We start from the raw sequence: 22,324 nt of genomic DNA, 5'->3' as shown, positions 1-22,324 counted from the left end.
ATATTATATTACTTGGTTGTTTTTTCGTAATTTTTTATATATAGTAATATACTCGATTAGAAACATGTGTATTACACGGATGAACTTTATGATAGAGTAAACTGTCATTTTGGTCCTGTGGTTTGGACTAAAATGGCAAAAGTGCCCAAACCGCAAGGACCAAAATGGCAGTTTACTTTTTATGATATCTTGGTGTGTTAGATGATGCCGAGTGCCAATGAGGTAGTGGTGGAGTGGTTGGGGAAAAACTTGGTATTCCACTGTCGTGCCTTCGGGCAGGTGTAGGTCGGATTTCTGTGCATTTGGGAGAACCAAGGGGTTGGCAGCGGTCGAGTAGTCGACCTTGGCCACAACGCCCGATATCACGATGATTAGCACGTTGTTTCTTGCCGTTAAAAAAATGATGCCGAGTCACTCAACTCAAGAGTAGAATAGAGATGGGTGCGAAATGCTACAAGAAACAAATCATGGTCCACGAATTGCACCTTTTATGTGGCCTAGAATGAGGATTAACAAACTAACCTCCAACCTCTCATCATCCCCCTTCAAAATCCCACATATTTTCATAGCGGCATTTCGTCGAACACTCCAAGTGCACAACCCCAGTTTCTCGCCGGAGGATAATCATGGCCGGCGTTCTCAATTTCACGCCTTTACCCTCGATTTCTAGACCCATTTTGCGTCACAACAGATCAAAACCATCAAGCAGTAGCAGGGTTTTCGTTATAAAATCATCAACAGAAGTTTCCGATACATCTTCCACTTCAGTTTCTGCAATCACCCCTCCGCCCAACTTCAAGGCTCCTGAGCCGAAGGTTTTTACTCCTAGATCGGATCAAGTTGGGGACCTCATCACTGCTAGTTTGAATCTGTTGTTCCGGTTGGGTACTGGTGTTTTTGTTAATGGGTATGTTGTTTTATTGTTTTATTAAAATTTTAACATTCTAATTAATAATAATTCTTTGGTTAACAATAGTGATTAGAATTATTCTTATATGGGTTACTGAATACATTGGAGAATAGAATAAGATGATTTGATGAACCCTGCACAAGTTTAGTCACAATATTAATAATTTAAGAAGAATATATTTGGTTTTAAATATTTTGAATTTGATAGTAATGTTTAATTTCTGATGAAAGAACAGTTCTTTAACCATAGAATTCTATTTTTGAAGTTGTTTATATTCAGGGTGAGGTTCATTGCACAAGCTAAGTTATTGCGGGAACAGAAAGAACAAAGATAAATTTTTTAAATGTTTATTAATGGTTCATGTTTTAGAAATTTTATACTTCTTGCATGTAAATTTTTTAAATTTACATGTGTAGGTTCTATAAATAAACAAAGTTTGTTCATATAATATATATGTATTTTTTGTATCTTAGGAGAGATGAATAAACATTGCATTTCAACCATTTTTATAGAGTTAAATGACATTTTAGTCCTGTGGTTTGCGTCATTTTGCCAGTTTAGTTCAAAGGTTTCATTTTTCGCCTGTGGGTCCAAAAAGGTTTCACCGTTGCCATTTTAGTCCACTTGGTTAACTTCATCCATTTTTTCTGTTAACGAGAAGGGCAATTTGGTCATTTTATATGGCCGAATTACCCTTCTGGTTAACAGAATTACATATAAAATGACCGAATTACCCTTCTCGTTAACAGAAAAAATGAATGAAGTTAACACAGTGGACTAAAATGGCAACGGTAAAACCTTTTTGGACCCACAGGCGAAAAATGAAACCTTTGGACTAAACTGGCAAAATGGCCTAAACCACAAGGACTAAAATAGCATTTAACTCTTTTTTATATTTTGAAAGTTATGAAAACTGAAAAAAAATAATGATTTGTTATGTTATTCACGTTCTTGCAAACAACTGTGTTCAGTCTGGAACCCAACCCTTAGATACAATACCGCATAAATCTGAATACTTTCATATAGCGATTAAGTAATTGGTTTATGATGTGTGATCTATTAGGTACTCGGTTTCTTTTGTTCCCAAGAATGAGATTCCTGCGGGCCAATATGGTCTTAGTGTTGGAGGTAATGATATGATTATCTCTTATCATGTTTGAGTAATTAAAAGATCACTTCATATAATATTGTTTTTTTAAATGGTAATTTTAATCACTAAGATACATGCCATGCTTTGCTTTGCTTGCAGGCTTTATAGCAAAAGAGAGCTCAAAACTAGGCCCCAGACCCGCGAAACCTATCGAAATATACGAGTTTGAAGGGTACTTATAAAATAAATTGTTTTCATATTTTGATATCTTCATTATTCAGACCCGCAAATAAGCTTGCGAATAATTTATTATGTTTTTCTCATTTTTAAAGTTTTGATTCTTACTAATTGTGCATTCTCATGTAATATGTGGAAACTTAAGCTGCCCTTTCTGCCGTAAGGTATGAACCGCATGTTCGTTTATAGTTTCTTATTCTTGGTGGATTTAAAATAATTATGTTAATTGTTAAGTAGCGACTTGTTAAAGACTAGCATTATTTTATTTCGAGTAAAATGCCATTTTCGACCCATGAGGTTTGGCCGGTTTTGCGACTTTTGTCCAAGGTTTGTTTTTCCGCATCTGGATCCAAAAGGTTTGAAATCTTGTCATTTTCATCCAACTGACTAACTCCATCCATTTTTTACCGTTAATCAGAGCCGTTTTTGTCCTTTTATACATTTTAACTTTTTTTTTTTTTTATTCTGGCGAGTCCATTACCGACGACTCGAAAGAGGTAGATTTGCATAAAATGGCTCTTGTTCAACGGTTAAAAATGGATGGAGTTAGTCAGTTGGATGAAAATGGCAAGATTTCAAACCTTTTGGGTTCAGATGCGGAAAAACAAACCTTTGGACGAAAGTCGCAAAACCGGCCAAACCTCATGGACGAAATGGCATTTTAATCTTTAATTACGCAGAAATGTAATTAGACTAATGCATCACATTAAATTTTTCTTTATTATTTACAGGTGAGGGAAATTGTTGCAGTGTTGGATCTTGATGTGTTATATTATCCTTGCCCGAGAAATGGTCCAACGTTTCGTCCCAAAGTTGGTCAAATGGGTGGGAAACAGATGTTTCCTTACATGGTATGCTGGTTAATACTCGGTTTTGAATCGTTTATTTTTTGAATGTCGTCTGATAAGTTATCCTTAAGTTTTAGATTCTATAAACGGTGTTTTTGGGAGTTAATAATCAAATAAAAATCGTGTTCTTTTTTGTTTCTTTTTGCTTCAGGTAGATCCAAATACAGGAGTTTCGATGTATGAATCAGATGACATTATAAAATATCTTGTTGAGAAATATGGTTAGCATTCTTTTTTCACATCCTTCTTGTTTTCGTGTAGTTTTTATCGTTATTGTGTTACGTGTCAAAATTGGTGGTTCGGGCATGTTGGGGGTAATGGGTCATCGGGTCAAAATGGTATTATGCGCGGGTCAGGTTGGATTGGCACAAAAAACTTTTCTGTACAGTACCGGTTCAGTTTGGTACCATACCAAACCGATACCGACCAAACAAAATCGGTACCAGTATTCATTTTTAGGGTTTTCGGTTTCAGTACTAGTCGGTTTCCATATTTTTCTGGTATGTTCCTGTACCGCCATAATCAGTATGGTATTCCGTTAATATTTTTACTCGTTTACGGTATCGATACTGGTTCAGTACTGGTACGGTACCGATCTCATCCCTACTCTATGAGTGGGATTTTTACTGGGTAGATTTGTTTGTTCGTTTTGGTAATTTATAACAATGATCTTATACGTCTTTTATAATTGCTTTTTTCAGGAGATGGAAATGTGCCATTATCTTTATCACTTGGCCTGCTGACAGTAAGTAAATATAAATATAATTTCCATATTTTGATCTTTCATACTAAACAACTATATATAGTTGTATACATCATAGTTTTATCAAAACAATCTTTTTAACCAACTTTTTTACAGACTTTGAGTGCGGGTTTTGCCATGATAGGTCGTATGGGAAAGGTACAGTTTTCGTAAACATCTTCGTAACCATGGCATTCCATTATTCGAACTTCTTTTAACTTTTATGGATACCCGTTTCCAAATAATTCTATCTTTGCAGGGGAGCATGTATACGAAAGCAAAAATGCCACCACAACCTCTTGAAGTATGGGCGTATGAGGTAAGATTAAATACGGGTAACTTTTGGTATGTTTCAACTTAACCGTAAACACTTTTGGTCCCAAAAATATATTATTACAAATATTATATGAACAAATTGATTCAGTAGGTTGCATGCATTTTAAGTACATGCAACTTTTTTTCTATCATCTAATATCGCCTATATCATTTTCAGGCGTCACCTTTTTGCAAACTTGTGCGTGAAGTACTTGTAGAATTGGAGCTGCCGCATCTTCTTCACAGGTAAAGTCCTGTGCTTTTGAGACGATCCGTTAATGGTGTTTTTTTGTGATACATTTGAAGACATTGTACGAGTTATAAACGTCAACAAGTCAGTAATCATCGTACAACTTTCTTTCTTTCAGTTGCGCTCGTGGCAGCCCAAAACGACAGGAATTCTATGAGAAGATTGGGCACTTCCAGGTCTTTTTTTCTTCCAATTTTAAATTCCAATATTCGTTTTTTTATTGAGAAGTGAGCGGTCATTGTCGACTCATTCATAAGTAAAATTGGTAGAAATAATACACGTTCATATTATCTGAATTTTATCAATTTTAATGACAGGCACCTTATCTAGAGGATCCAAACACGGGGGTGAAAATGTTTGAGAGTGCTGCAATAATCGATTATTTGCGAGCTACATATGCTCTTTGATAAGGAAAAGTGATTTTAATGATTTATTAAAGTTGTTCTTGAACCCTTTTTATGTATATTAATTTGATGGACATTAGAGAATACTTTCTTATAAAGGTGTATTGTAATAGAAATATATGTATAAGTGTACTTGTATATCTACATTTTGTACAAATGATGTTGACAGTAAGTTCAAAACTCAGGAATCCTATGTTTGGTTGGCATAAAAGGGAAGTTTTCAATTACATGGCATGACTTGTGATAATCGTGGCGGGTTCGCAGCTTGAATTGATGAATCAGAGCATGACCCTTTTACTCGTGTGAAAGATATCAACCCTAGCCGGGAAGGGGAGACACATGTAAACCATTCATCTAGACTGGTCAAATGGGTTGGTGGGTTGTTATCAAGTTCTAAATAGGCTAAACGGGTCGTTATAAACGCGTTGAACTTATAATGTATCTTATTGATGGGTATAGAAAAAACTATACATGCAATTAAAAAGTAGATTGGAATAATGAAAAGTCATATTGGAAAGCAGAGAGTAATGCAATTAAAAAGAACCACGAGTCATATTGGAGGCACTTTCCTCCCTAAACCCACCCAAAAAGAGAAAGAAAGCAGAGAGTCATGGTGCTTTACATATAAAGCCAGAAATTAGGCTAATTCCAAAGGGAAAAAATCAGTCAAAATTGTGGAACTACAGGCAATCTTTTGACCAAAGTTGGTAAGACTGTAAAAAGCATATTGTCATTTAAATATTCTTGAAAGAAAGAAAAGAATCTCACATTTGTTTGGCTTGAGGTTTTGGAAAATGATGAAATGAAGATACTTGACAAGTGTGTTTTTTTTTTTTTTTTTCTAACTTTTGAGGCACGGATAATTGAAACCGTTTCATTAAAAGGTGAAAAAGTTGGTGTCACGCCAATGTTATGTAAGAGTAAGTGGTTTCACTAAAGTGTGTAATGACTTCACATGGAAATTAAATAAAAGAAAAAGAATGAGTGTGAAGTGTGTGCATGTGATTGGTAAGAATGGATGTGAATTGTGTGCATGTGATTGGTCAAAAAATGAGTTAAGATTTTTTATTCTTACTACCCTCCGCCCCACTCGTGATTTACCCCCCTTCTCTGCTCCTCACGCCCCGGGGGCGGTGTTCCACACCCATTTTGGGTGAGAGGTAGCAAAGGGCGTGAGCCCATTATTTATGTATGGTCTAGTGGGTTGAGAATTTGGTTAATGTTGTTTTGGCAAATATGTTAGTGGTAGTTACATCTAATGGAGTTGACAATTTGGTTGTATTAGCCGATGAGGTTTTTGTCCTAATCAACCTTGTAGCACGCAAGTAATAAATACCCTATGACGTGTGTTCAATGGTTGATATGAATACAAACGAACAGAAGGTCATCATTCATCCATCTAGATATATAGAATACAATGCACATCTTTAACAAGATATGTCTGTTTAATTTTGCAAAAAAAAAAACGTGTATGTCCAGACGCGCTAACCGGCCCACACCAGGCCCAACATGTGAGGTAAATCAGCCTAACTCAGCGGCAAGGCGATTGGCGCTTAGGATCGGAATCGAACCCGCGACCTTGTGCTTATTGTGCAAATCTCACGCCCCCTTAACCAACTGAGCTACACGGCAGGGGGCAAGATATGTCTGTTTAAAGACGTTGTCTTGGTAAGAAGCCATGCCTTAAAGATAGAGTATAATCAACCCCGTAACATTGCGATATTATGTGATCGTGGAATAATAGAGTCAAATCATGAGCGACAACAACCCCGAAAATCCTCTTAATTTTCCACATCTAAGTGTCCTTATTCGAACGAAAGAGAGTCAAACAAAACTCTATAGTCAACTGATACCGCATGCCTATGAAATTTCCATTGACAAAGAGAGGCATTACATTCACTACTCATGAGAGGAGTGGGTGATGCACCATCCCATCCTCACCATGACTTTCTCCCATATCCCCACCAAATAACTCCTCATATAACTATATAAGGAACAAGTCACTAAGTTACGTTATGCCTAATTTTAACTAGTAGTTGATAATCAGACACTTATCTTTTACCTAACATAATACCAGTCTACCAGAGTTTATATCAGGATACTATAACTTTTACAACTTTTAACTATCTTTTTTATAATTATTCGTATATCGTTTCCATGACCGACTTCAACTCGAAACCTTTAATTATGGTGATTTTATTTTGGAAAATTGGAAATAAATATTCCCATTTGACTCAATTTGGCCGATAATAATCCCAAGTCAGTTATTGGCCGATAATAATCCGAACTGGTCAATTTTTTTTGTAAAATAGTCCGCCGTTAAAATAGCTTAACGGAGTTAAGTTTTTTTTTTCGAATTACAAACCGTGTTTTAGGGCTTTTGATCAGAACGAGGATACGAATCGATTGATGTAAAACTTACCTCGAAATACTGCCCTAACCCACGAAAACGGTGCTTCAATTCGGGTGTTTAAACTTCCAATTAACAAAAATCAAGCTATTTCGAGCACAGTTTCGAGATAAGTTTTACATCAATCGACTCATATCCTCGTTCTAATCAAAAGCCCTAAAACATCGATTTGTAATTCGGAAAAAAAAAAAAAAAACTTAACTTCGTTAAACTATTTTAACGGCAGACTATTTTACAAAAAAATATGACCAGTTCGGATTATTATCGTCCAATAACTGACTTGTGATTATTATCGGCCAAATTGAGTTAGGTGGAATTATTTATTTCCAATTCACCTTTTATTTTTTATATTTCTACTTATTTTTTTCTTTTAAGAAATCTTGTGATTTATATTTTATTATTAGCTGTCAAGACGTGTTTAACGTGAAAATTCTTAAACTTTTTCCTGGTGGAAATGTTTGGCAACCTGATACTTCAGAATCGGATCGGACTTTTCTTGTCTTAATATTTTAAATCTACCCAATAAAATATCTTACACGCACTAAACCTAACCCTTAGCTTATTCCTAAAGTAAGCTAATTCCAAGATCTTGTATATATATTGCCAGTTGTATGAGAAAAACTTATTTTATTAAACTTTTTAAACATATAATACATTTTATGTTATTGTAATAATTTTTTTAAATATTTCGAACGAGTTTTAGAAGACTCTAGACTCAAAACCAGGGGCGTAGCTTTCAAGGGGCCGGGGCGCCCGACCCCCGAACTTTCGCTCAGTAGTATTATGTATGTACGTTTCGTATAGAATTTTTTAGGTATATACGTTTTCGACTCCTGTTTTATAAAAAAAATTACTTATATAGAATTTTTAGGTTCGGTGACTTCCGACCTCCGTGGAAATTTTCAAGCTTCGCCACTGCTCAAAAAATTGATTAACACAGAATTTCTAATAACAATTTCTCACGTTAAAAAACGCATTTGATGCTCAAAGCTTATACGGTATTGTTAATAATTTACAATCACACAACCCAAAAGAAAAAAAAAAAAGCACACAATCAAACATCATTTTCTTGAGACTAACCAATTTTCCAGAGTAAAGAATTTTCAAATTTGAATAAGGTTATTATCATATAAAGTAAGAAACAATAAAACATAAACAAAAACATTAATATAAGAATATAACCTAATTACTCATTAAAACAAAAAAAGTTATTTTCATATACTTATAGTTGTTAAATTGAGTAAAAATGTAAAACTATATGAAGTAATGTAATTTACAAGTATATGATTTATAAACTTTTGTTTATAAAACAAGTAAAGATTTTTAAATATATTAAGTTTTTTTATTTTTTATGTAATTTTTAAAAAATATATATATATTTGGAAAACCTTATAAAAAATTTGCAAATCTTTTACTTCTGGAAAAAAGGTTTATCCCAAAAAATCAAATCTAACTGAAATTAAAAATAAAAAAATAAAAACACACTGTAAAAATAAAAACCGCTGTACCAGAACACACAGAATAATTTTTCTACAATCCACGTCAGCTCAACAACCTTCACTTTAGTCAACGTTCATATCTTCCACGTCACCAGCAAACCAATCAACCAGTAGACCGGCGACCGGCTACATCAATCTCATCGGTCCAGTTTACCGACCGGCGACCGGAAGCAAACCGGTTCATACCTCCTAAAACCGGCGGATCGGGAGGCGACGCCGGTTCACTGTTCACCGGCTTCACCGTCACGTTATTCTTCCTCGAGTAAGAATTTTCCGTTTGTACCGTTACTTTCATCAACGATTTGTTGTCTTTTCTCCGGCGTTGACCGTCAGACCTGAATAACGCCGTTATTTTCGAGATAATTCCGGTTTTCTGACTTTTCTCCGTTTGATTTACCGGTTTCGTTACCGGTTTAGTCGATTGAGCAGCTCTACGGCGGCTAGCGCACCGTTTCGATCTAACTCTTCCGATACACGAAACCTTCGGTGACGACGGCTCCGTCACCGTCGTACGTCCACCGGAGCCTGAACGCTTAGGAAACATCCGTACGGTCGCCAGTTTACACTGCCGGCGATTCGAGTCAACGTGAGTATTCCGTTGCGTTTTCGGCAAACCGATAATCGCCGGTTTAGATTTCAAATTGACAGAAAACTTCTGCGAGTTAGATCTGGAGTAGCTTGCGGTTTTGGAGTTACCTTTGGTTGATTCCTTGCGCTCTAAGAAAGCGTTACGGTCGAACCAGTCAAATTCAGAGTCTTTTGAGAGCCAGAATGAGTCCGGTGGAACGAATTCGGAGCAGTACGGGATGTCGTGATCTGCCGGTGCGGTGTTGTGATTGTTTTCCGTCGTGTTGAGTGGAATATTCCGGTCGCCGTTGTCATCTTCCGAAATCATTGTGTCAGAGTGTGTGAGAAAATTGGGGTTTCAGAGCGTGTGTGTGAGGGTGGGAATCCCGAGGAAGAAATGTTTAGAGGGTTTTAGACTTTTTATGAACCCGACCTCCGTATTAATCTGTTCTTCTCCAACTGTTTCCTTTCGTACAAGTTTTAATGCGTGAAGAATAAGTAAACAAAAAGATATTTTATACAGCTATCTTTTTACCGGTATAAAACCATTAAAATGTTTATCTTTTTTTTTTTTTTTTTGAGTTAAACTAGTATGCATACAAAAAGATATTTTATACAGCTATCTTTTAGCTATATTTTATTTTGAATGGATCAAACCGATTGAATATGGTAAGATAATGAAATAATTATTTGATTTGTGTACAACCACTTAAGCACAATTTACAACCATATATGTATACAAAACATATTGAATTTGGTAAGGTAACCATTATTATTTGATTAAGGTACAACCACTTAAGCACAACTTACAACCTATATTTGATTAAGGTATAAGTATTTAAGCACAACTTACAACCAAACATGCACACAAATGTTTCAAATTCATAGTATATAACAATAAATATCATTTTAGGGGGTGTTTGATGCTTCGTTTTCAAAATAGATTATGCGTTTTCAAAATAGATTTTGCATATTCAAAACTGTTTTTGAAAAAGCATGTAGGTACATGCTTCTCCAAAACTGCGTTTTGAAAGCAGATAATCACTTTTTCATCCAAACACTTTTTTAGATTATTTATGTTTTACAAACGCAATAATCAAATAATCACTTCAAAACGTAATCCCAATCACCCTCTTAGGGGGTGTTTGGGATTGCGTTTTCAACCTGATTATTTGATTATTGTGTTTTGAAATCGCAAAAAAATCTATTTTGAGTGTTTGGTAAAAAATTTATAAAAAGTGATTTATTACGTTTTGTAGAGCACGTGATAATCCATAAGTAGGTCACCCCTTGCTGCAGGAAAACGTGATAATCCAAAAACTGGTTTTTTACGTTTTCACTTATTTATTTTTTTAGAATATATACTTGCCAAACACTCAAATAGTTGATTATCTGATTATTGTGATATCAAACAACATAATCAAATCCAAACAATGTTGATTATCTGATTATTGTGATATCAAACAACATAATCAAATCCAAACACTATCTTTCTGCAGCACGTTTTATTACAGCTAATTATCTGATTCTGATTATTCAAAACGCATAATCTACTTTTAAAACTCAACCCCAAACACCCCCTTAGTACCTTTGGTTTAGTCATTTGACTGTTTAATCCAAAAAGGTTTAATCATTACCATTTTAGTCAATTTGGTTAACTTCATTCATTATTTTTGTTAACGAGAAGGACATTTCGATCATTTTATATGGCTGAATTGCCCTTCCAGTTCACATAATTACATATATAATGACCGAATTGTCGTTCTCGTTAACAGTATAAAATGGATGAAGTTAACCCAGTGGACTAAAATGCCAACGGTGAAAACTTTTTGTACACACAGCGGAAAAATGAAACTTTTGTACTGAGCTGTCAAATGACCCAAACCACATGGCGTTTAACTCTTTCATTTTTAACAGCTAACTAATATATCTATAATATATTATAGGGAAATTGGCATGTAATAATCTCACCTAGACCTTATTGGCCATTAATAATCCTACCTCAGAATATCCCCCCCACCAGTCCCACCTTTCACCTATTTTTCCTACAATGGTCCCCTGTTAAAAAAAACTTAACGGAGTTAAAGCTTTTTTCCAAATTACAAACAGATTTTTTAGGGCTTTTGATTAGAACGATGATACGAGTCCATTGATATAAAACTTGCCTCGAAACGGTGCTCCAAACGATGGAAACGACGCTTCAATTCGGGTGTTTAAATTTTCAATTAACCAAAATCAAGTCACTTGGAGCACCATTTCTAAGTAAGTTTTACATCAATGGACTCGTATTATCGTTCTGATCAAATGCCCTAAAAAATTTGTTTGTCATTTGGAAAAAAGCTTAACTCCGTTAAGTTTTTCTGACGGGAGACCATCGTAGGAAAAATAAGTGAAAGGTGGGACTGGTGGGGGGAATATTCTGAGGTGGGATTATTAATGGCCAATAAAGTTTAGGTGGGATTATTACAGGCCAATTCCCCTATATTATATTATATTAGATGAGGGAAGACATTTTAAAATACCTAAAAAATAAGATTTTTTCCCTCTTGATTTGTAAACACACATCTAAAATGAGTGTTTTCCTCTTAATTTATAACCACACTCCTAAAATAAGGGTAAATTAGTTTTTTAAATAATAAATATATTTTAGCCCTCATTTTATTACACTTAAATCTCTGAGTTTTAACAAAATTATAGGTAATTAGTTACAATTCTCCCCTCCACAACAAACTTATAACTATTTTACGTATTCTTGTCATATCTTATAAACTATAACTAGGTTAGAACCCCGTGTATTACACGGGTTAAATAAAAATAATTTATATATGAATTAATAAAAAGTTATATTTAAAAAAAAACAGGTGTATTACACAAGTTGAATTAACCCGTGTATTACACAGATGAATAAATATAATGTAATCGGTTAAAACGTACAACCATCAAGATATAAACTTAAAAATCGGACTTAGATATATTATTTACTTACTGTAACATTTTAATTTTTTTTATTTATTATTATGTTAAATTGTTAAATAAATTTGAAAACTAAACGTCAAGTCAATTAAGAACGTCCAACTCTACTTTTATATATGTTTGATATGAAATATCAAGTTAATTAAGAGCGTCTAACTCTAATTTTATATATGTTATTATACATATTATTTTGTTATATGTGATTATTTATGTATTTTATCGTTACTTGTAATTTTAATTTAAAAAAAAGATTATCTATGTTTATTTTGTTATTACTTAAATATCTAATCTTCAAATCTAATTTATAATAAATAGTTTCAATTAATGTGATACTCTCCTACTCACAATTTTATGTAAATTTTATTTTAAAATACCTTTACTAAACTTTCTCACAAAATAAATAGAATATTTTGTTTTCTTTTACGTACCAAAATTTGACAGAAAATGAAATTCAATAAATCCAATTATTTTGATTTAAATATTAACTTTAATAAAATAAATAAATCATTTACATAATATTTTAAAATATTATATTATCTCCTATACAATCTAATTTATAATAAATAGTTTCAAATAATGTGATACTCTCCTACTCACAATTTTATGTAAATTTCATTTTAAAATACATTTACTAAACCTTCTCACAAAATAAATAGAATATTTTGTTTTCTTTTACGTACCAAAAACTGACAGAAAATGAAATTCAATAAATCCAATTATTTTGATTTAAATATTAGCTTTAAGAAAATAAATAAATTATTTACATTAGATTTTAAAATATTATATTATCTCCTATACAAATTATTTAAATTTATATTAAATTTAATTTTATAATAATCTTTTAATTAATATTAATTATCTATAAAAATAGATGCCTTCAATGAATGACATGTGTCCTCTTATTGGTTTCTTTTATTATATAGTATAGATGTTTTAAAAAAAAATCCAAAAGTACCATGACAACCTATTCATTTTTGTCGACGTTTCGATAGTTGTCATGTTCATTATTGACGTGTGGATTAAAGGGTATAAGTAGATGATGACTTAGTGTACAAGTAATTAAAGCCCAACGTATTTAGTCATTGTCCAAGAATGTTTAATAAATACAGAATTTCAAGTGATTAAATACCGTCAATTTAATCCCTTCATCTAGATTACACTTTAATCTCTCATATTTAACAAAATTATAAATAATTGGTTAGTAGTTACACTTTATCCCCTTATAGAAAACAAACTCCCCCCCCCCCCCCGACTTTTAAACAATCATAACCTTTTGGTACGTTAATATATTTTTTTAAATTACACCATATAAACAAATATTTTTATTCTATTTTATTTGAGTATAGTATTACCATACGTTTAATTAAAAAATTGATATGTTATGTGATTAATAATGTCTAAGGGCCAGTAATAACTGAATCATTGACTGAAACCAAACCTAAATCAACCAAAAACTGATAATAATGAAACCCGAATTAATAAAAAACGGTTATCAATTTTTTTGTACCCTCATTTAACCAAAATTAACTGAGCGAATTCATATATTTCTAGCTTTTATACATTTAGTTCATGTATTTCATATTTATACTCCCATTTCAGGTATTTATACCTAAATTTCATGTATTTTTGATCAAAAGTTTTAGCCCAAATTTAGTTTTGGCTATTAACCGAAATTAAATGAATCAAATAAAAAACCGTCAATCTATCTGAATAAGCCAAATCGCTTAACTGAAAACAGATTGGCTAATAAATAAGACTAATTGATGACCTCGATCTCGGTTGAGGGTAATAATCTAACCAACCAAACAATGCACACTGTGGCAATGTGTGTGTTTCCCTGCCGCATCGCGCGCTAGTATTGGTTATTAACCAAAATCAGTTATCGCTGAGCAATAACTAAATCATTAACCTAAACCAAATAAAAAACAGACGAAACCAAACTAAAATCAACCAAGAACTGAAAACTGAAATCCGAGTTAACCAAAAACCGGTTATCAATTTTTTTGTATTCTTGTTTAACCAAAATTAGTTGAACTGAACCGAATCATTCATATTTTCATATATTTCTAGCTTTTATACCTTCGGTTCATATATTTCATATTTTGTATCTCCATTTCATATATTTATACTTTCATTTCATGTATTTATACCTAAATTTCATATATTTTAAGCAAAATTTTTAGCCCAAGTTTGGTTTTTACTATTAACTGAAATTAAATGAACCAAACCAAAAACCGTCAAGCTAACCGAATAAACCGAAGTGGTTAACCGAAAACCGATTGGTTAATCAAATAGACTAACCAATGACTTTGATTTTGACTTTGGTCGAGGATAATAACCGAACCGACCGAACCATGCACAACACAATGAAATGGATTACCCGATTACTTCGCGTTTTGATGTATATCTATCACAATGATGCTTCGATAAATGTCATACGAATAAAAAAACTACCAAAAATGAGTATCGTAAAGCGATATGCCGTTCCCGCCACATCACGCGGAGATCTTGCTAGTTCTTAAATATTATTATTATGCTCGCATCTTGTAGGATTTAAATATTCAGTTATTTGATAGAGGAGAGATATTTACTATCGTACCATGTCACTTATGGACGGTATTAAGGTGTCTAGTAAGTATTTTTCTTTTCAAAGTAGTTGAGGATTATAGTCTTAAAGGGCACTATCTATTAACTAACGTAATCTTATATATTTGTGAAAATATTATATATTAGAGATAATCATGTTTGTAGAAGATATGCATTATATTTGAATTATATTCTGTATTATCATTGCATTACACCCTATTTAAAGGGTTGAGCTTTATCAATGAAAGGCACGAATTCATTCTCGATATCATAATCTTTTATGGTATCAGAGCATTCTGCTCTTTCCTAAACCCTACCCGTAAACATATTGCTGCCGTCGATTCATCCTCACCAAGCTTCTGTTTCGACAGAACTGGTTTCGTTCAAGGAGTACCTTCGCACCGGTTTCGACGGGATCTCATAATTTTTTCTGCTTCCGCATAGTTCACCAATCTCGGCTTCATCATCAATCATGACTGATAAGGAAACAGCAGCCTCTTCATCCTTACATCCCGCCTATACCGTATCCAATATACAGAACAAGGTGCGCACATTAGATGGATCCAAGGTCACGTACTCGTCTTGGGTCAAACTGTTCAAGCTACACGCCAAAGCGTACAAAGTACTAGATCACATCGAAGAAAAAGAAGCACCGAAAGAAGGAGACGCTAAGTACGAGGCATGGCAGGAGATCGATGCCCTCGTTTTACAATGGATCTATGCCACTTTATCCGACGACTACCTGGTTCGGATTTTGGACACCAAAGCTACGGCTCGTGATGCATGGGTAAAACTCGAGGGGATTTTTTTAAACAACAAAGGATCACGGGCTACTACCCTCGAACACGAGTTCACCAATCTCACTCTCGGTGCCTGCTCATCGCTTGACGACTATTGCCAAAAACTCAAAGAACTCGCAGACCAACTTGGTGACGTCGGTTTTCCGGTAAGCGAACCTAGACTTGTTATGCAACTTGTCCGCGGCCTGCCCTCCGAGTACGACGTTACGGCTGCTCTCATTAACCAAATGTGCCCCTCTTGGGATGATGCGCGTCAAAGTCTCCAAAAAGAGCAACAACGTCAAGCTGCTCGGAAAAACCCATCACAAACTGTGCTTGTTACACCAACCGCTCCCACTCATGCTACTGCCGAACCCTCACCCTCGCTTAATCCTTCTGCCAGCAGCAACACCCAACCGCCGAACCTTACTGACCCCCGTTCATACCAACAACCTAATTACTATGATTCATCGCGCGGACGTGGCAGGGGACGCGGCTATCGAAGTCGAGGCAGGGGCGGGTCTCGGGGACGAGGAGGAGGCTACGGGAACAACAATTGGAACACTTGGAATCATCAACAACATCCCTCGGCCTACCCTCCTTGTCCACAGCCCTCGTTTACTAACAACATGGGAGCCCAAAACCAATACTGGCCCAGTCCGCCACCCACTCCCTTTCCTTCCCAAGCTTGGGCTCCGGCCCAACAACCACCCCCTTATGCGCAACCCCAATTCAACCAAGCACACCTAGCTTACCAACAGGCCCACTTGCAAACCAACGCAAACCAGCCCGTTATGACAACTCAATTCCCTGACCCAAATGCCTACAACCCGCTAAATCCAACCGACTTCGGCACTGCTTTATCCATGGTCCAAAATCCGAATCAAGATTCGACTTGGAACTTCGACACGGGAGCATCTTCTCATATCACCGCTGACCGAGGTAAAATACCTTCTCCCTTGTCTGTTTTTTCAAGTACTATATTTGTCGGGAATGGTCATAAACTGCCAATTACAGGTTCGGGAAATTCCATTTACCGCATTGCCAATAAAAATTACCAGTTAACCAATGTTTTACATTCCCCTACCGTTATAAAAGACTTACTTTCGGTCCGCAAATTTACCCGTGATAATAAAGTTAGTATTGAATTTGACCCGTTTGGATTTTCTTTGAAGGACCTCACGACAGGAACACTTCTTTCGCGCCATGATAGCACGGGGGACCTCTATCCGCTCACACCACCTTCCTTTGCATTGGCTACCGCTCATCCACAATCTCCTTGGCACAACCGTCTTGGTCACCCGGGCGCATCTATCTTAAATTTTCTGTCTAGTCATAAATTTATTCATTGTAATGCACTTTCGAGTCCTTTTATTTGTTCGTCTTGTCAAATTGCCAACAGTCAATGTTTACCTTTTTATGATTCAGTTTCGGTTACTTTTGCACCATTTGATATTGTTCATTGTGATTTGTGGACCTCACCGATTCAAAGTAACATGGGTTATAAATACTACATGGTCCTTGTTGACAACTTCACCAATTTCGTTTGGGTTTACCCCCTTAAATTCAAATCCGAAACTTTTACAACCTTTGTCAAATTTCATAAACTTATATCCACACAATTTAACCGACTCATAAAAACTTTTCAATGTGATCTAGGGGGGAATTTGATAACCATCAATTTAAAAATTTTGCACACCAACAAGGAATGGTCTTTCGCTTCTCGTGCCCGCAAACATCACCACAGAACGGGAAAGCCGAACGAATGTTGAGACGCCTCAACAACATTATCCGAGCCCTTCTAACACATGCCCGTCTTCCACCTTCTTTTTGGGTGGAAGCCTTACATGCCGCTACCTACCTACACAACATATTGCCTACACCCAAACTTAACCATCTTACCCCGGCCTTTGCCCTCTACCAACGACACCCGACCTACGACCATTTACGCGTTTTTGGGTGTGCATGTTACCCCAATGTCTCGGCTACCCAACCCCACAAACTATCATCCCGCTCCACAAAATGCATTTTTTTGGGGTACCCCGCAAACTTCCGTGGTTACCGCTGTTTGGATCCACAATCGGGCCGAGTCCTTATCTCTAGACATGTCGTCTTTGACGAACATGAGTTTCCATTTAACTCCGACCTACCCCCTGAAGCCTACAAATTTTTCGATGAGGATACATTTCCATTTTTTTCCACTCCCATGCCTACACCACATGTCCCACAGCCGCCCACCCCTCATCAGCTCACACCTCCTACCACCCCTCTACCTACGGCCCAACCAGATCCATCCATCCCTGCGGCCCAAACCAACTCATCCTCTACACTACCAACCTCGGCCCAACAACCCGCACCTGCCCAACCCGATAACTCAGCCCAGTTACAAAATCAACATCCTATGCGCACTAGGTCCAAAACGGGTATTCATAAACCTAACCCAAAATTCAATTTATCCACACCATCCGACACACGTTCCATCTCACCTATTCCAAACTCCCACTTAAAGGCCCTCCTGGACCCTAATTGGCATAAGGCTATGACCGATGAATTTAGTGCTTTGCAGGTTAACAGAACTTGGGAGTTGGTACCGAGGCCTTCGGGGGTACCCATTGTTCGTTGCATGTGGCTTTACAGGCATAAATTTAAATCGAACGGGCTGTTGGAAAGATACAAAGCTCGGTTGGTTGTTAATGGCAAGTCACAAACAGTAGGAATTGACTGCCACGAAACATTTAGTCTCGTGGTTAAACCCGCCACTATTCGCACAGTTTTGAGTTTGGCAGTTTCTAGACAGTGGCCGATTCACCAGTTAGACGTCAAGAACGCATTTTTACATGGCAACTTAGACGAAACGGTGTTCATGTTTCAGCCACCAGGGTTCGTTGATAAAACCCACCCAGATTTTGTTTGCCGATTGCGGAAATCGTTGTATGGTCTCAAACAAGCACCACGGGCTTGGTATAACCGTTTTTCGACACACTTACTCTCTAATGGATTCAAGAGCAGCATTTGCGATTCGTCTCTTTTCACTTACCAACGTGGGACGTCTACTGCATATCTTCTTTTGTATGTGGATGATATTGTTATTACCGCTTCTGATACAACTCTGCTACAATCCATTATATCCATGTTATCTAGAGAGTTTGCCATGACAGATTTGGGATCACTACATCATTTTTGGGCATTGCCGTCACTCGCGACTCCAACGGTTTGTTTTTGTCACAGTCGCAATATGCTCGGGATATTATTCATCGTGCGAACATGACCGATTGTAAGCCATGTGCTACACCGTGTGACACGGGTTCTAAGTTGAGTGCAAATGATGGAGATCTCATTCCAGATGGCACATTATATCGCAGTTTGGCTGGAGCATTACAGTAATTAACATTCACACGACCGGATATTACTTATGCGGTTCAGCAGGTTTGCCTTTTTATGCATGCACCACGCGATTCGCATTACGCCTTTATGAAGCGCATACTCCGTTACCTACAGGGTACTCTTGATCACGGGCTTCATATTACGGTTTCACCCTCATCGTCGCTTGTCGCTTACTCTGATGCCGATTGGGGCGGCTGCCCGGACTCGCGACGATCTACTTCGGGGTATTGTGTGTTTTTGGGAGATAACTTGGTGTCCTGGTCCTCAAAACGTCAAAACACCATTTCTAGATCGAGTGCTGAAGCGGAATACCGGGGCGTTGCGAATGCGGTTGCCGAAACAAGATGGCTTCGTAATTTGCTTCTTGAATTGCATGTTCCAGTCCAGCGGGCGTCTATTATTTATTGTGACAATGTGTCTGTCGTTTATCTATCCGCCAATCCGGTTCAACATCAACGCACAAAACATGTCGAGATAGATATTCACTTTGTTCGGGAAAAAGTACAAATCGGTCATGTTAAAGTGTTACACGTGCCTTCATCTTCTCAGTATGCCGATATTTTCACAAAAGGATTACCAAGAACATTATTTACAGAGTTTCGGTCCAGTTTGCGCGTTCACACGCTTCAACTGCGGGGGACTATTAACTAACGTAATCTTATATATTTGTGAAAATATTATATATTAGAGATAATCATGTTTGTAGAAGATATGCATTATATTTGAATTATATTCTGTATAATCATTGCATTACACCATATTTAAAGGGTTGAGCTTTATCAATGAAAGGCACGAATTCATTCCCGATATCATAATCTTTTACTATCGGGATGGGATTTTGGTTCATTTGCTATCAAATGGGACACCGGCGCAAATGGTTTTGGAAGAGATTTGGGATGAGAATTTGGGATGGTGAACCTGAGCTTGATGCCGAAGGAAAAGCTGGAAAAGGTTGGAACTAAAATCAAGTTCATCTTGATGGGATAACACACTTCCACACTTGATTTTGTATGGGTTTCGGTAGTTGAGGTTTGAATTTAAATGCCATTTGAAAATTAACCAAACATTAGCAGACTATGGTGGAAAAGTTCAACAGGAAGCGTTCATCATATAAAGGAAAACCTTGTCTTTTGCAGACAGCCTGACTTTAACGAGATATGTGTTTGGGAGTCTTCCTTCCTATTTCTTGTCTCTTTTCAAAGTGCCGCATAAGATTATCAAGATCATGGAGGGGATTAGGAGAACCTTTCTATGGAGCAAATTTGGGTCAAGTAACAAGATCGAATGGTTAAAATGGGAGAAGATCACGAAGCCAAAGAAAAAAGGGTGGGTTAAGAATCGAGGAATAAGGGATTTTAACTTAGCTATGCTAACCAAATGAAGATGGAAGAAATTGGGCACGTTAAGAGTTTGGAGGCTTTAGAAGGCGAGTAATGAGATGGAATTCAATGGCAAAAATATTCCGATTAATAGATTGGTAGAGATTATTAAGGAAGAGTTGTTTATTTAGATTATAAATAGATCTAAACTTGTCTCCTTGGACTGGGAGCATTGAGTAGATTTTAACATTCGTGACTTGTTGTAATTTTGTTTTCCCTAGCTCTTTACTGGTTTGTTCTATTTTTTATAAATCATCGCCGTTCGGAAAAAATAGAAAATTGGCTGGTTGTTTTGGTTGCATTTTGGTTCATTAAAGGTGCCTCATTCATTCTTATAGTGGACACTAGGTTAGAACCCCGTGTATTACACGGGTTCAATAAATGCATTTTTATATATCAAATAATATAAAAATATATATAACTTAAAAAATCTTGTTTATTACACGGGTTGAATAAATACAATTTTATTTATTAAATAATAAAACAATATATATTTAAAAAACTCGTTTATTATATGGGTTGAATAAATGTACTTTTATATATTAAATAATAAAAAATGTTGTATTTTTAGAAACCCCGTGTATTGTGCGGTTTAAGTAAATTTAATTTTATATATTAAATAATGAAAAAAGTTGCATTTTTAAGAATCTCATGTGTTATACGGGTTGAGCACATGTAATTTTATATATCGAACAATAAAAAGTTATATCTTTATAAACTCTATGTATTATATGAATTAAATAAATCTAATTTTATATACTACATAATAAAAAAAAGTTATATTTTTAAAACCCCGTGTATTATACGAGTTGCATAAATGTAATTTTGTATGGTAAAAAATAAAAATGTTATATCTTTAAAAAATCTTGTTTATTACACGGGTTGAATGAATTTAATAAAAAAATTATATCTGGTGGCTACTTTCTTGGTGTACGTAATCTTTTTTCACATGATTTGCCTCCTAGGATTTTTTTGACTCGTTAATATTAATTAATTTTACCTAAGTTATTTCTAATCTCTATATTCTTAATGATATTTCCCTAACAACTTATCCATCTTTTTTCTGTCTATAGTTCCGTTTTAATCTCCAAAATAACATCTTTAATTTTTCTAAATTATTTTATAATATTACCCACTCCTTTAGAGAAATTATTATTATTATTATTATTATTATTATTATTATTATTATTATTATTATTATTAAATCTGATAAATATTCTAAAATATTAGATTATCTCCTATACGAATTGTTTAAATTTATATTAAGTTTAATTTTATAATTATCTTTTAATTGATGGCTTCAATGAATGACATGTGTCCCTTTATTGGTTTCTTTTATAAATATATAATTTTGTTTTAAAGATATAAAGGAGGTTTCTTTTTTTCTAACCCTTTTAGCCCCTAACGCTAACCCCATCCATTAAATGTTAGGGGCTAAAAGGGTTAGAAAAAAGACGTTAGGGGCCAAAAAGATTAGAAAAAAAGACGTTGGGGGCTCAGATGTTAAAAATTCTTTTTGGGCTAAAAGAGTAAAAGTGCTATAACCATAGGGGCCAAAATCATAAGTTACTCTGTTAGTTAAATAAATAATATTATAAATGAGAAGGAGATTAAACTAAATAATAATTATCCATAAAAATTAAACTAAATAATATTTAGTAGGAGAATTATCTATAATTAATTAGAAAAGATTAAACTAAAATAATACTTATCTATAAAACATGGCCTAATATGATGACAAGTGTCCCCAAAATGGTTTCTTTTATTATATAGTATAGATTAATGTAGATTTAGATGTTTTTTGAGTTATGCGTTAAAAAAATTCACTCATACCGGTATAAATAATAAGAAATTTTGAATTAGTTTATGGTTTACTATGTTATTGCCCAAATAAGATTTCTTTAACTACTATTGGTAGTTTGATGCTCTTGTATTTAAAACTAGTACGATT

At 35.2% G+C, this 22,324-nt stretch overlaps 2 protein-coding genes across 2 annotated transcripts; one reads left to right on the top strand and one right to left on the bottom strand.

Annotated features, from left to right (window-relative positions):
- Positions 1–508: 508 nt before the first annotated feature.
- On the top strand, positions 509–5,007 carry LOC110868094. The gene is made up of 12 exons (XM_022117176.2): positions 509–907; positions 1,974–2,038; positions 2,160–2,232; positions 2,383–2,401; positions 2,969–3,088; positions 3,237–3,306; positions 3,787–3,830; positions 3,945–3,986; positions 4,087–4,146; positions 4,321–4,388; positions 4,511–4,568; positions 4,710–5,007. Exons 1-12 carry the CDS (start codon positions 627–629, stop codon positions 4,797–4,799), a joined length of 990 nt encoding a protein of 329 aa, XP_021972868.1. The 5' UTR covers positions 509–626; the 3' UTR covers positions 4,800–5,007.
- Positions 5,008–8,808: 3,801 nt separating this feature from the next.
- Positions 8,809–9,600, bottom strand: LOC110901445. Its single transcript, XM_022148297.1, has one exon. It carries the CDS (start codon positions 9,598–9,600, stop codon positions 8,809–8,811), a length of 792 nt encoding a protein of 263 aa, XP_022003989.1.
- Positions 9,601–22,324: the final 12,724 nt, after the last annotated feature.

This window comes from Helianthus annuus, chromosome 1, assembly GCF_002127325.2.
Source record: "Helianthus annuus cultivar XRQ/B chromosome 1, HanXRQr2.0-SUNRISE, whole genome shotgun sequence".
Lineage (NCBI taxonomy): Eukaryota > Viridiplantae > Streptophyta > Magnoliopsida > Asterales > Asteraceae > Helianthus > Helianthus annuus.
This window is presented reverse-complemented; position numbering and strand designations above follow the sequence as displayed.